Source organism: Penicillium soppii, assembly GCF_028829465.1.
Source record: "Penicillium soppii strain IBT 18220 chromosome Unknown utg000005l, whole genome shotgun sequence".
Taxonomy (NCBI): domain Eukaryota; kingdom Fungi; phylum Ascomycota; class Eurotiomycetes; order Eurotiales; family Aspergillaceae; genus Penicillium; species Penicillium soppii.
The window spans coordinates 1,742,286-1,756,443 of NW_026643235.1; the positions used below are offsets into that span (position 1 = coordinate 1,742,286).

The window sequence follows — 14,158 nt, forward strand, 5'->3', positions numbered from 1 at the left end:
TCGCTTTTCTTTCATTTTCAAGTTGCACTACGAACCAAGCATCGACCATCGCCAACCACGATCGCATCGACCAACCAGTCATGCTCCACCACGGGAATGTCCTCGGAGAGCAATTGGTCTTGGAGAGAGAGCGCAACTACCATGGAGTTCAGTTCGGGGAAATACACGGATTTCTGGGATTTCTTACCAAGGAATGGCATTTTGCTGGTCTGTTTTGAGTATTGCGTTAAAAAATGATCATAATATCCTTTGCCATGACCGAGGCGTCGAAATTCATGGTCAAAGGCCATGCCCGGCATCACAATAAGATCCAACCCCTGTGTCAAACCATTCTGCCGACCTTCAATCTGTGTAGCTTGAAGTGATGGGATTCCCCATTTATCTGGTTGTAACGATTCAAACTCCGTGGATCCGAGTGCAAGCATATCCATGACGGACGTTTTGTCCTTGGTATGAATATATGGGATGTAAACTTGTTTCCCACTTTTTAAAGCATCATGTACAATCCCAGCTGTAGAAAGCTCTCCACTGGGCATAGACAAGTATACTGCGATACTTTTGGCGTTCTGATACTCGGCCAGTGACAAGAACTTGGTTGTTGCGGAGATTGCTGGGATGGAGGATTAGTATGGTTTTAGATGAAACAGGAAAAAAGAACCAAAGAAGTGGCTAACATTGTTGAGTTATAGCAGTTGCAGATAGACTCGACAGAGCCAATCTCATCCTTTTGCGCAGGTCGCGCTTCGCAGATTGAAAAGCCATTTGGTACTTAGGTAGTTGTGAGGGAGAGAAGATCCTCCATTCCACACGATAATGATAAGGACATTGTTGCTCCCTGTTTTTGTCTCCACTTGAATGAAGGGCGTCCTTCAAATACTCCCTTTTAATTTTGGGGTCTTTCTTTCTCTTCGTCAAACAAGATGTTTTTAATTTGGAGTCTTTTGGTGACGGTCGTTTTGGCAAATGCCAATGATTTGGTTGGAACATGGACTACTAAATCTCGTCAGGTCATTACCGGTCCAGTGTGTCCGAACTATACAACAATCATGAATGGGATAACTAACGCTGACCAGGGATTCTACGATCCGTTGAACGACAAACTACTCGAGCCAAATTTGACCGGGATATCGTATTCATTCGACAAAGATGGAAATTATGAATCAGCCTATTATCGGGCAATTTCCAATCGTGGGTCGTTTCTGTATAGATCCTTGGATCATCAGTATGCTAATGTGCTGTAGCCGCCGAACCAAAATGCCCCGGAGGAATCATGCAGTGGCAACACGGCTCTTATGCTGTGTTTGCAAATGGATCTCTGACTCTGACACCGATTGCTGTAGATGGTCGTCAGCTTCTGTCAGATCCTTGCAAGAAGGATACGGGTCACTATACACGCTTTAACGCCACTGAGCGTTTCAAGGTCTGCATCTATCTATCGTTGGCAGTTGGCTTCTTCTGACATCCCATAGGCATACTCTGTCGGTATCGATAAGTACCACGGCACTAAACGCCTCGAGTTGACCAGAACGGACGGCTCCAAGGTGCACCCTATGTTCATCGCTCATGAGCAACCGAAGATGCTTCCTACTTCAACATTGAATCCCAATCCCACAGGACATAAGGCAAAGAGGGAGGCTCGAGCAGACACTGGGTTTTACCTGATCAGCAGAGATCAATTGATCAACCCTAATCGATGGTGGTGGTTGGGTGTTCTGATGACATCTCTTGGAGGGGCTGCTTTCTTCTATTCATGAACCGGTTAGGCTGGCTGTTTGCATGGAGTTGGGACTTCTTTCTGTTTTGCATTATAATGATAATTGACTGCCTTTATATGGCTATTGTGACACTACTGTACAATGGGGAAATGTAACTTTGCTCATTCGAGCGCGTTCTTGACCTCTGTAGCAACCTCTTTGCGGTCAACAGGCTTGCCGTCCAGCGGACCGCCAGCGGCGAAAAGAGCCTTGAGAATTGTTCCTTGGTTGGGTTTTGTACCAGCGTTGATCATCGAAGTGATCTCGTTGACAACCACTTCCTTGATCTCGGCCACAGGGAGAGTCTTGACCTGACCAGCGTATTCCTCCAAAACTACAACTTGCGCATCTTCCATCTCCTTGAGATCGGGTCTCTCTGCGGCCTCGAACTCTTTAGCTGCATCCTTGGACGCATTCAAGCGTTTCCGGATCAGCGACAAGAGTTGAATGTCTGTTTGGATCGGGGAGGCAGATTTGGCGGCATTGTTGGTCTCGGAGATCAAAGCGCGCAATACATTAAGTCTGAATAATAAGCTTGCTGAACTGAAGAAAGGAATTGATAGAAATCCTACCTTGTAGTGTCCTTCGCTCTCATGGCAGTTTTCAGGTCAGTCCGCAGAGTAGCCATCAAGGGTGGCAGAACAGGACCAGTGGAATTCCACCTGACCAGACGAGCTGGTAGGCGAGAAGAGAATCGAATTGATTGAAACATTGTATTGAACAGAGAAAAACAATACAAGAATAAGAAGAATAACAATCAGAAAGAGGAAGTTGCTCAATAGACACAAAAGGCGGAAGATCTCAAATGGTCTGTGCGTTCCCAGTGTTGACTCTCTTTTCGCAAAGACCTTGAATAAATCCAATCTTCTTCAAGACCTTCTTTCATCGTCATTGTTAATTCTCTTTTTTATCCGCTTTTTTCGTCCGACCCTACTCTGCAGCTCCTTGTGTTTTTTTAGCGGGGGATCCTCCCTTCTTCCCTCCAAACGCCATCATGTCGTACCCGGCTCTTCCAACAAATCTGCCTCCGGCGACGCCGCAGAAACCCCTTCCTGGAGCTTACTTTCAAACCCCAGCCCCAACTGGACCGAGACCTCTCCCATCCAGGTCGCCAATGCAGGCGCAAACTCCCCAGACCCCCATGCCGAAGCTCCCCCCAGCAGCATCGAAGACTCAAAATCAAACAGTGAGCACCGAGGAGCGCGGGGCGCGAACAATCAACAGTGCTCTGCAAAGTGAATCGCGTTACCCCGATCTTGACAGCTATTTGTCCCGTAAGATCACCCTGGTCTTAGACCTCCGAACGCAACTGACCAAAAACAGAGGGCTCATCCTCCGAGTACAACATCCCAGTGGCTCAATCATGGGCACCATTCCAAAAAGTTAAGATGTACGACATCCCAGACCAAATCTTCGATCAATACAACCGTGCACAAGTTTCGACGAGCATGGGCCTGTTTGCGGAGCTGAATCACGCGTGGGTGGCCATTGACAACGCATTGTACATTTGGGACTTCACACACCCGAATCCTCAATTGGTCGGGTTTGAGGACCAACCGAACAGCATCAACGCCGTCAAGCTCACCAAACCGCGTGCGGGAGTCTTTTTGCCTGCGATCACTCATCTACTGGTGATCTCGACGACCGCAGATATCATTTTGCTGGGAATGGGCTATGAAAAGACGCCCAGTGGAGGCCAACAAGTCACCTTGTATCACACCGGGATGTCAGTCTCAGTTCGGGGCTTGGATATTAATGTTTTCGCGGCGTCTGATTCGACTGGGCGCATTTTCTTCGGAGGATCATCCGATACCGATGTGCACGAGGTGACCTACCAACAAGAGGAGAGGTGGTTCCAAGGCAGATGTGGTCGAGTCAACCATACCAGCTCCCGATTGTTGGCTTTCAGGCCATCAATGAGCCTGACGAATCTTGCACAGAGCTCGGTCGAGAATGTAGTGCAGATGACACTTGATGAAAGCCGGAACTTGCTCTACACGCTCTCCTCCGCTTCTACGATCCGTGTATTCCACTTGGGATCCGAGGGTAGTTTGACTCTCGCAATCACAAAACGCGCTATTGATATATACTCCAACATTGGGCACATTATCACCTCGAACGAAACCCTCAACCCCAAGGTCAAAATTGTCTCGATCAGTCCCGTGCCTGTCACCGAGGCTTCCCGTTACCACTTGGTTGCGACAACTGCAACCGGTTACCGGATCTACCTCAGTGCCACTGGTTCATACAACTGGGGCCCTGCATCGAACGGCAAAAACCCTCCCACAAGCATGCAGGCGCTGCATGTGAAGACACCACCACTCGATATCACGCCCGGCGCAAATGTATCTGCTTCCTCTATTGGCGCACTTTCGGCTTCTGCTGGTCAGATCACCACTCTCTCGCCCACTCGACTCGCCGAGCGATATTCGCCTGGTTATTTCTTCTGCTTCACCACCAAAGACCCACACCAGACGATGGATACTCTTTTTATCTCGACTCCTGACTCCGGCCGGGTCGCTCATGTACAGGAAAATTCGACCAACGGTCACAAAGATGCCGAGTCGGCCATAATCTTAGATCTGGGAGGCAAAGCCGAGGACATTGGACTGGTTTCGGCACCTTCATCAGTGACTAATGAATTGGCTGTTCAATTCGATCATCCAGCAGCGGAGATTGCGATCCTGACCAATGGTGGTGTTCATATCATTCGCCGCCGTCGTCTTGTGGATATGTTTGCGGCCCTGCTCCGCAGCGGTGGTAGCCGCGACGAGGGCCCTGAAGGTGAGGGAAGAAACTTCATCAAACTATACGGCCGGAGCGAGGCGCTGGCGACTGCTCTGGCGGTGGCTTGTGGCCAGGGTGTGGAGATCTCCACTGATCAAAGATTGACCCGAATTACTGATCCAGACATCCTGTCTGCAGCACGCCAGTTCTTCATTGAACAAGGTGGTCGGGCCCATTTGAATGAGAATGCTGTGGCGGATGGAACAACATCTGCTCTCGATGCAGTGCAGCCCTCTCCGCGACACGCGGGTATTGCTCTCTATATCTCCCGTCTGCTGCGATCTATCTGGAAGGTCAGGATTGCCAAGGTGGGTAGTGGAGCCAATGGCGCACAGACGGTTTCGGCCTCTGTGAGTTCCGCCAAGTTGCAGACCATCCAGCATGATCTCTCCTCGCTTCAAGAGTTCTTCAGGGTAAACAGAAACTTCATTGAGGGACTCAGCGGCCCCGATGCCCTTAATCGCCTAAACACCAAGACCGAAGAAACCGCGCTGCAAGCCGAGCACCGCGCACTGCATTCACTTGTTCAATTGGTATCACACACAATCGAAGGCATTTCATTCATTCTTGTTCTGTTTGATGAGCGAGTCGATGAAATTGTGGCCACCTTGCCAGTTGAGTCCAAGGAAAAGTTCCTCAGCCTCACCTTTGAGGAGTTGTTCAGTTCTAGCAAGGGCCATGATATCGCCAAGGAGCTGGTGAAGGGCATTGTCAACCGCAACATTGCCAAGGGATCCAACGTCGAGACGGTGGCTGATGCACTACGCCGACGATGCGGCAGCTTCTGCAGTACAGAGGATGTCGTGATTTTCAAAGCCCAGGAGATGCTGAAGCGTGCAACCGAGGCCGGTGCCAACACAGAGCTTGGCCGCAATTTGCTGAACGAGAGCCTACATCTCTTCCAGCAGGTAGCTGAGTCCCTACCAATGGATTACCTGGTCTCGGCTGTGGACAATTTCATTGTCAACCAGTTCTTTGCAGGTAAGTGTGGCTTGCGGTCAGCTTCGATATTCTGTGCTAATTTTTTCTAGGCGCTATCCAACTGGCACTCAATGGCGCTGCCCGTTCCGACAAAGCCAATCTTGCCTACTCCTGGATCATGGATGGACGCCCCGAGCAGGTTCGATACCCCCTACCCAATGGACCCTACCAAATTCTTACAATTACCCAGGACCCCCGCAAGGAGTACTTTTTGTTCCGCAAGCAGTGCTACGATCTTATTTTCAAGGTCGTGCTCGCAGTTGATACCCTTGCTGCATCTGACCCTGGCGCTATTGACGGCCAACTGACCATCATCTCCAAACGCAAGAACGAGGCGTATGGCGTGATTTCCGACTCGACCGATGAGGTGTTCCTGACAAGCCTTTACGATTGGTACCTCGAGCAGGGCTGGAGCGAGCGCTTGCTGCAGACCCAGTCACTGTTTGTGGTTACATACCTCCAGCGTAAGTCTAACGATGATCTGGGCCACGCAGACCTGCTCTGGAAATACTACGCCCAATCTGAGCGATTCTTCGAGGCTGCCCAGGTCCAGTTCCACTTGGCAAACAGTGCTTTCAATTTGCCATTGAGCTCTCGCATCGAATATCTTGGCCAGGCCCGCGCCAATGCTTCTATTTTCACACCCGACGTTGGGCGCCAGTCAAGGCAGCGTCTGCTGCAGGAGATCTCGAACCTCATTGATGTGGCCAATATTCAGGATGACCTTTTGCAAAGACTCAAGGATGATGAGCGCATTGTCACCGCACGGAAAGCCGAGGTACTGGCGGAGGTCGATGGACCAATCATGGATATCAGCACAGTAAGCTAACTCTGACCGTGCGTTTCGTTCGGGACACTTACTGACATCTTCTAGCTCTTCAACCAATACGCCGACTCAGCTGGCTATCACGACATTTGTCTCCAAATCTTCTACCAAGCAGACCACCGCAATGCAGCAGACGTCAAGTCAACCTGGCAACATCTGATCCAAGCGACGCATGACGCAACCGTTGCAAGGGGCTCACCGCAACCTTTCGAAGCGGTGATCGAAAAAGTGCGGAGTCTGGGAAGCCGCCTGCGGATGTCGGAAACGATATTCCCCATTCGCGAACTAGTCCCCATGCTCGAACGTTATTCCTTGGAATTCCAGCGGAGCGTCGGGCCGCCGACTTGGGTAGTGGATCTGTTCTTGGACCTTGGCGTGGCGCACGAGTCCCTGTACGCCGTTCTCGAAACAATGTACTACACCGACGAAGCACCCTTCCACGGCACCAATCGCAGGTATATTGCACATGACCTACTGTACCTGCTGACTGGCTGGTTCCAAGAGACTGTGCGACTCGGCGGCATGGTCTTTGGGTCGGATATTGTCGCCGAGCGGGTCTCTGAGATGCTGCTGATCCTGATGCAGAGCAACGTGATAAGTGGGGAGCATTTGGAGACCGCTCATGAGTTGCGGTCCCGGATTGATGATATCCTGCGTTGATGTGGCGAGTGGTATGTGTGCAGGGATCTTCATTCCCTGAGACTCAAATGGGATTTTTTACAATGTGATATTTTCTTTTGCGACGATCTTAGAGTCGTATGGGTGGGTTTTGTTTGTAACTCTAGGCGTGGGAGGGTAATGAAAACGATTTCAGACTTTCAATTTGTTACAGGTTCCTACAATAACTGTATAATGTAGGAATAGCTCCAATAGTTCATGTTCTCATACTCGCAATATCAAATCCAGAAAGAAACCAGCAAATTAAAATATGTAGTCAAACTCAAAACAACCAACTATACCATTCAATCTACTCCACCTCATCTTCATCCTCATACACTGGAATAGGCTTCTCAGCCAGTGCAATAAGACGGAAGATATGACGAGGCTTCGCACTACCGTCATCGTTCAAGTAATCCACAATAGCAGAGTCTATAAATTATTAGCATCATTTCACAAACCTCATCAAAATCACAAAGAAGAAGGAAAAAAGAAAACTCACGCATAGTCGACCGATTATCAAACATAACTATAGTCCTCGGCTGCCAGCGCACTCTGGCCTGGAAATCATGTCCAGTAACCAAATGATTCATCAAGAACTCCAACACCCACTTCGTCTCGGAATCCTTCAGTCCATTAATCTTTGTAATAAACTCCCCATTCAAGAATATGCACTTCTGCCCAGTGACTGGGTGAACCCGTATAAGCGGATGGACGGTATCAACCGGATCCTTCCTTACAAGCCCACCCGTCAAGCGAGAATGGTTAATCATTTTCCGCGAAGTGTGTGTGACCTTCAATCCATCCAGGAAAGAAGTAACAGCCGGCGAAAGCCGCTTATAGGCCATATCTGTCGCGGCGAAGACGGTATCGCCGCCGACCTCGGGGCCCTGCAAAAGACCCAGCATGACGTAGCCCGGCGGTTGGATCTCGTAGCTGACATCCTGGTGCCAGAGGGTTGTGGTAGTGCGCTGTTCCAAGAAGCGGGCGATTTCATCGCGGTTACCGTCGCGGTGGATGATGTGGAACGCCGGGTGGCCGGGCATCGACCCGGACACGGGCTGATAGTTGGGTTTGCCGAAATGGCGCATGAAGGCCTCCTGCGCATCTGGGCCTGCGTCGATGAGGTCCTGGTCTGGGAAGGCGACCACTTTGCGCTCTGCGATGAGCAGGGCGAGCTCGTCCTTTGCGGCGTCTGTCAAGGTAGATAGCTGGACGTTTTCAACAATTGTTCCTAGGTGAGGTTGGATGTCGGTCGTCTTGGCCGTTTCTGTGAGCAGGTTTGGCTTGGTTTTGTCACGGACTCGAAGAGCTGGGTCTTCGTAGTCGAAGGGCGTGAGGGGATCGAACCAGATTGGATCCCAGGATGGTATGTATTGTGGGTAGTCCGTTTTGATTTCACGGTCCAATTCCCGGTATGGGAGGTTGATATCGTAGCTGATTGGGATCTCTGCCTTTTTCGTCGTTGGCTGTTTAGGCCGTTGGAGCGGAGCTGTGGAAGGCATTGTGTAGCTATGTTTGTATGATATCCTACTATGTAATGTGGAGTATAGATGGTAGATGGATAAGATGGATAAGATGGAAGGACAAGGTTGAGAGGGGATTGAGGTCTTATATATAGTATAATATTGCCAGACTTCTATCAAATAGTGCAAAGTTCGTCTCCTTCATTTCCGAGTGGAAGGGAGATTCGAACAGCGGTCAAGCAAAAATAAGAAGGAAAGACGTAAACGACGCAATAGTTGCAACAGACAATTAAAAATAGTAAAAAAACGGGACAAAATAATCCCTAAAAGAGCATTCCGGGATCCGCTACTATGGCCCATCTCAAATCCTTTGTAAATTAAAACAATGTAAATTAAAACAATTTCAAGGCTTCTACGTTGTAAGCTATTTACACCGCTATAGTAGTACCCTTTAGTTACGGAGTACCGAGAACGGTAGTGGTTCAATAATGCTTGCAACCCTTGGTCTTTGTTAGATAAGGCGATGCAGTCGGAATTGCAATTGCATTATCTGCTGTGATCTATGCATTGCGATGCAGGAGATTATGATTTGACCACATGCGGCCTCGGCGTAAACTATTCATTTACTGGGACTATATGCTGTAAACGAGACTGGTATATCCGGGAGATAATATTCAGAAAGGAAAAGTGGAGCAAATTGCCGATTAACCAGAAACCAGAACAAGAAGTAGAAATAAAATTACAATGACAAAGAACCAGTTACAATCAGAATTGAACAAGAAACCCAAAGAATACCTAGCCTGAACCGGCAATGATTTAGAACCTGCGGTCTGTCTCCATGCTCTCTGGGCCATCGAACCTATCGAACCACGTAACCGGGAAGATCCTTGTCCACTTGCATTAAAAGGGAGGGTTGATGTAATTTCCGTTGGAATGACATCCCAAGGTCCTTTCTGGTGGATTCAAAGGATCGGGCCGACACCGGCCCAGACTCGCTATAGCTGTTGTTCGTTATACAACGAAGCAAAATATTGGTTTCCAACAAGATGACTAGACCTAGGATGGAAAGAGTAGGATATCGAATGTCATAAACTCGGGTAGAACATGTTTCCGAAGGAGGAAAAGTCAGGCCACTGAACCTTGACCTTAAAATTGAGAAATAAGAAGCAGCGGTGAGATCGGAATTTACCAGGTCTCTCTACATGAGCCTGCCTCTCTGCCTAACTTATGAGTATCATGATAGAATCCCATGCGAACTAAAACCTTGGAATAGATGTGTCAATCCCGAAAATTGAGGTGCATATTCGGGATATGGGATTAGTGTTCCTAGAGCTTGCGGGAAAAAAAGCAAACATGCTAATGTTAATTTTATACTCTATCTTGATAGCGTCGATTCTGGTACTATTGTTTGTTTATTTGTTTAATTTCTTTTTCTATATGCTGTTCTTCTTTTGTTCTTTTGTTCTTCTGTTCTTCTTATCCAGTGTTCCGTACATATGTAGTCACCTGACACTGTAACCCCTAAGACCTCCCCGGCTCCCCAAATGGACTCCTAATTGACTCCTTACGAACTCTCCCCCTTGTCTCTTTAGCTCCTTAGCTCCCCTTGTATGACTTCATTATTTCACATTGCATATGATCCAGCACCCAATTTCGGCTACAATGATCCGCACACTTGATCTCGTCTATCTCCTCTTCTTCGTTATCCATGTCCCAATCATCTTCCGTATGCTTCCCGTCCGTGTTATTAATATCCACATATCTACATACCGCTACAACCAGTACTATCACAAGCCACTCACACAAACAAAAAAACAGTAATCGACACCGTCCCGCTCCAACCCGCTTTCCTCCAAACAAATCTGTCCCATCAACTCCGCGACTTCTACATCACCACCTACCACGATAAATTCTTCGAAGATAACCCCCCAACATGGTTCACCGTCTTTATCTGGATGGAATTGCTGTACCACGTTCCGGCATCCATCTGGGCAGTGCGGGGGTTACTTAAGGGTGAGTTCTTTGCTTGTGCCTTACTTGTACATTGCCCTTGCTTGTACCTCGTATGCCGGACTATTGTCTCCCCTATGATATGGCTACATACAGCGGTGCATAACAGACGCAAACGATCGAACCACAACCGAACTGAACTGGACGGGGACTCAATGGAACTAACAATTTTCAATTCATCCAGGCCACCCCCTGATCCGCGTTCACCTTCTTATCTTCGGCATCCAAGCCTTCATCACTTCACTAACCTGTCTCGTTGACGTGTGGAGCTGGACCGACCGCACCGTCGCGCAGAAACAGCAGCTGACAATGCTCTACAGCCCATACGTAGCACTGGGTATGTTCGCCTGCGCCTTGCTCGAATAAACAAGCATACTAACGTGACACAGGCGGCCTCATGGCGATACACAGCATCTTCCGCCTACGCGACGCACTAATGCCCAAAAGCAAACGGGAGTAGCAAAGCCACCCCTAATTAAGAGATACCATAGCTCTTTAGCAAAGGCCAACACAAGCAGAATACAACAAGCATCTAATGTCTAAAGGAATACCCGCGTATACTCGTACACATCATTACGTGCATTGATCAGATCTCGCTAATACAGACCACCCAAACGCCCAAATGTAGATGCAAAACCTCCCCGCTAGATCAAATCAGAAACCCTATCGCACCGTCCAAATCACCGTGCGCGGCGTCAAGCGCCCGAATCGCCTCTTCGCGCGTGAAGCCAAGCTCCGTAATCTTCGCAATGGAATCCTGAGGCCATCGCAAAGCAGGCGCAGGCCGGATATTGATTTTCGGCGGCCCGGGCGCGGACGCGGACGTGGTGCTCGCAGACCCAGACCCCGAAGCATTCGCATTTGCATTGACATTATTCTCCGCCTTGTGAGTGACAGCCCCGGTTCGAGCTCCGACCTCAGCCCCGTCAGCGCCCTTGACTGTAGGCTCGGCCTCAAACTCATCGGTGAGGTGTTTGGGGATTTCGCTCTCGCCGAGGAACGGCACGGCCTGATCTTGGATGACGAGGGCTCCACGCTTGAGATCAATGCATGCCTGATGACGACGGAGCATGTCCAGACCGAGGAGGAGATCGATTTGCTTTCCTTCCATCACAGTGAATGAGCAGGGGAGGAACATCTCTCCGATGCGAATCTGAGCGGAGTGGACGCGGCCCAGAATCGGGGCAGTACCGACTCCCTTGGCGATGCCGCCGTAGCGCCTGTCGACGAGACGCATTATGTTGCATGATGTTGCGCATTCAGGGGACATGATTGTTACTTGGGCGCCGGAGTCGACGAACGCGTTTAGGCGGTGGCCGTTGACTTCGACGGGGATGTAGAGCATTGTGACGCGACCGAATGCTAGAACGAAACGAGTTAGCTTTGACAAGGTGCGGGCGAGATAGGAATCCACGTACACTCCGGGTGATGCTCCATGGCATTGTGTAGGTTCTCGGTGACGGCATTCTGGCGAATGATTTCCTCGATCTCCTTCTGATTATCCGGGTTGAAGGGATCGGCGTTTAGCATGGCGATACGAGCCTCCTTCTGAGCCTCCTGCTGCGCCTCACCCTGCTGCTGCCTAAGCAGGACCTCGCGGAAGCGCTGGGCGTTATCTGCCGCCTCAGAGAGCTCTGGATTCTGCCTGCGGACGGCCTCACGCACGCGGGGATCGCCTAGAATGTGGAGGCGGATGGTTTCTGGGTCTGGCATGCCGGGGCGGGCATTTTGCCTTGGGGCGATCGAGCTGGAGGCGGCAGAGTTGGGGGCGGGGCGAGGGGTTGGTCGTTGGGGTGAGCGGAGGGTGACGTGAACGCCTAGCATGTCGCCTTCGGAGATGCCTGCTTGGTCGAGGGTTTGGGAGGGGGATTGGAGGAGCTGGTTGTTATAGACAAGTTGCTGCGCTTCTGGTGGGATGGCGGATTCACTCTCGATAATGGCTTTTAGGAGCTCGATTGTCATGTCACCGCCGACTTCTAGGTTGATGATGTCGGAATCCGTCTCGGGACGGATTACACTGACGGAGATACGCATGTCTGCGATAGTTAAAAGGCCAAGGTACAATATTGTAACAATAGAAGATATTTAAAAGCAGCACAAGAAACACGAGGAGAAAGTGAGGGAAGTGTAGAGAACAGAAAGGTTATAAAGCGGGAAGGGGAAACGCGGACGCCTGACTCAGTAGGGAAGAGCTCCAGTGCTCTCTCTTCTCCCCTTACATCTTATAATTCATTTTCTCTATTTTACTACTACATATGTCTTACTATTTTCTTTTTTTAGTGTGCAGTTACAGCCTCTAAATGATCACTCATGCGCAAGCCCCAAGTTAGCTTAATGCACTAATGTTGATAGTCATCCTGACTCTTTCATCCACGTCATCAGTGACAGGGGACCCCAGGAACAACATTGGCTATATAAATCGAGATCAAATCAATCTCTAAAAATGAATCTGTTAACCTCAATCATGTCTGACTATACACTTCCACCACATTCTCGAGTACTGGTTACCGGTGCCAATGGCTTCATCGCTTCCCACATTATCAATCTTCTATTGCAGCGGGGCTATCTAGTCCGCGGGACTGTCCGAGAACCCCGACCGTGGCTGGACCAAATGTTCCAAAAGTACGACCGATACGAATCCGTCGTTCTGCCGGACTTGGAACATCCCGACCCCATGGTATTCAATGATGTCGCGGGCGTTGTCCTAGTCGCGACTGAGAATTCATTCAGCCAGGACCCCGCACTAATCCAGCGAGTCGTGCAGGGGACACTGGCCATGCTGGAATTGGCCAAGAACAGCGCTGTCAAGTCAGTGGTATTGACTTCTTCGACTGCAGCATGCGTTTCCTCAACATACGCGCCGGAAGCTAACTATGTAAAGATCGACAACGGTAAGTTGACGTGCAGGCCTCCCGCAAATAAGGTATAAACTCATCATATGTAGACACGTACAACGACGCAGCTGTGGCGGCCGCCCAGAGCACCAGCCCCTCTGAAATCTTTCCTGGTATGGCAGTGTACTCAGCTTCGAAAACAGAGGCCGAACGCCAGGCGTTCAAATGGGTCCAAGAGAATCAGCCCTCCTTCCAGTTCAATACGGTCGTTCCCGACTATAATGTAGGGCATTCCATTTCTAGATTCGTGCATCCGTGCATCCGTGCTAAGGTTTCAGATTGGCTCCCGCCTCAACCCTAACGTCCGTGAATCAGGCATGGCGCCCATTCGGGCTTTCTTGGACGGCCAGGACCTTTTTATGAAAATTTTTCCTCCTGGCATGTAATTTGCTTGAATTCTTTTTTTGACCTTTCTCTTCCCATTTCTCTTCCTTGGTTTCCGACTTTCTGGCTAACCGCGATAAGCATGGTATGTGAATGTCGAAGACACAGCCCGACTTCATGTTGCTGCCCTTCTCGACCCAAAAATACAGTCAGAGCGCATCTTTGCCACAGCAGGACAGTTCAACTGGGCCGACGTTATTGCAATCATGCGCAGGCTTCGTCCTAATAATTCCAATATACCCGATGCGCCGAACAACGACCGCTGTCGGTTTGACTTCGTTCTTTCTAAACGTGCGGAGCAGATTTTGCTGGACTTTTTCGGCTCCGGTTGGGTTTCATTGGAAGATTCGGTTGCGCAGGGTATTGCTGACTTGCAGTAAATATGGTGACAACGATTCA

At 49.6% G+C, this 14,158-nt stretch overlaps 8 protein-coding genes across 8 annotated transcripts; 4 read left to right on the forward strand and 4 right to left on the reverse strand.

Annotated features, from left to right (window-relative positions):
* Window positions 1-17: 17 nt before the first annotated feature.
* N7529_006099 (5-formyltetrahydrofolate cyclo-ligase) lies at window positions 18-762 on the reverse strand (the record flags this gene model as incomplete). The annotated part of the gene is made up of 2 exons (XM_057241626.1): window positions 18-610; window positions 675-762. The coding sequence occupies 2 exons, from the start codon at window positions 760-762 to the stop codon at window positions 18-20; spliced, it is 681 nt and encodes a 226-aa protein (XP_057096985.1).
* A 158-nt stretch (window positions 763-920) lies between these two features.
* Window positions 921-1,754, forward strand: N7529_006100 (uncharacterized protein; the record flags this gene model as incomplete). The annotated part of the gene is made up of 4 exons (XM_057241627.1): window positions 921-1,022; window positions 1,074-1,188; window positions 1,242-1,420; window positions 1,470-1,754. 4 exons carry the CDS (start codon window positions 921-923, stop codon window positions 1,752-1,754), a joined length of 681 nt encoding a protein of 226 aa, XP_057096986.1.
* A 122-nt stretch (window positions 1,755-1,876) lies between these two features.
* N7529_006101 (uncharacterized protein) lies at window positions 1,877-2,466 on the reverse strand (the record flags this gene model as incomplete). Its single annotated transcript, XM_057241628.1, has 2 exons — window positions 1,877-2,276; window positions 2,327-2,466. 2 exons carry the CDS (start codon window positions 2,464-2,466, stop codon window positions 1,877-1,879), a joined length of 540 nt encoding a protein of 179 aa, XP_057096987.1.
* Window positions 2,467-2,748: 282 nt separating this feature from the next.
* Window positions 2,749-7,008, forward strand: N7529_006102 (putative non-repetitive nucleoporin; the record flags this gene model as incomplete). Its single annotated transcript, XM_057241629.1, has 4 exons — window positions 2,749-3,028; window positions 3,078-5,522; window positions 5,573-6,342; window positions 6,397-7,008. The coding sequence occupies 4 exons, from the start codon at window positions 2,749-2,751 to the stop codon at window positions 7,006-7,008; spliced, it is 4,107 nt and encodes a 1,368-aa protein (XP_057096988.1).
* Window positions 7,009-7,315: 307 nt separating this feature from the next.
* N7529_006103 (TauD/TfdA dioxygenase family protein) lies at window positions 7,316-8,510 on the reverse strand (the record flags this gene model as incomplete). Its single annotated transcript, XM_057241630.1, has 2 exons — window positions 7,316-7,437; window positions 7,508-8,510. 2 exons carry the CDS (start codon window positions 8,508-8,510, stop codon window positions 7,316-7,318), a joined length of 1,125 nt encoding a protein of 374 aa, XP_057096989.1.
* A 1,623-nt stretch (window positions 8,511-10,133) lies between these two features.
* N7529_006104 (EXPERA domain-containing protein) lies at window positions 10,134-10,941 on the forward strand (the record flags this gene model as incomplete). The annotated part of the gene is made up of 4 exons (XM_057241631.1): window positions 10,134-10,197; window positions 10,254-10,484; window positions 10,666-10,818; window positions 10,871-10,941. 4 exons carry the CDS (start codon window positions 10,134-10,136, stop codon window positions 10,939-10,941), a joined length of 519 nt encoding a protein of 172 aa, XP_057096990.1.
* A 189-nt stretch (window positions 10,942-11,130) lies between these two features.
* Window positions 11,131-12,515, reverse strand: ddiA (putative DNA damage-inducible v-SNARE binding protein Ddi1; the record flags this gene model as incomplete). Its single annotated transcript, XM_057241632.1, has 2 exons — window positions 11,131-11,843; window positions 11,900-12,515. The coding sequence occupies 2 exons, from the start codon at window positions 12,513-12,515 to the stop codon at window positions 11,131-11,133; spliced, it is 1,329 nt and encodes a 442-aa protein (XP_057096991.1).
* A 430-nt stretch (window positions 12,516-12,945) lies between these two features.
* N7529_006106 (cinnamoyl-CoA reductase) lies at window positions 12,946-14,139 on the forward strand (the record flags this gene model as incomplete). The annotated part of the gene is made up of 4 exons (XM_057241633.1): window positions 12,946-13,372; window positions 13,426-13,598; window positions 13,654-13,753; window positions 13,841-14,139. 4 exons carry the CDS (start codon window positions 12,946-12,948, stop codon window positions 14,137-14,139), a joined length of 999 nt encoding a protein of 332 aa, XP_057096992.1.
* Window positions 14,140-14,158: the final 19 nt, after the last annotated feature.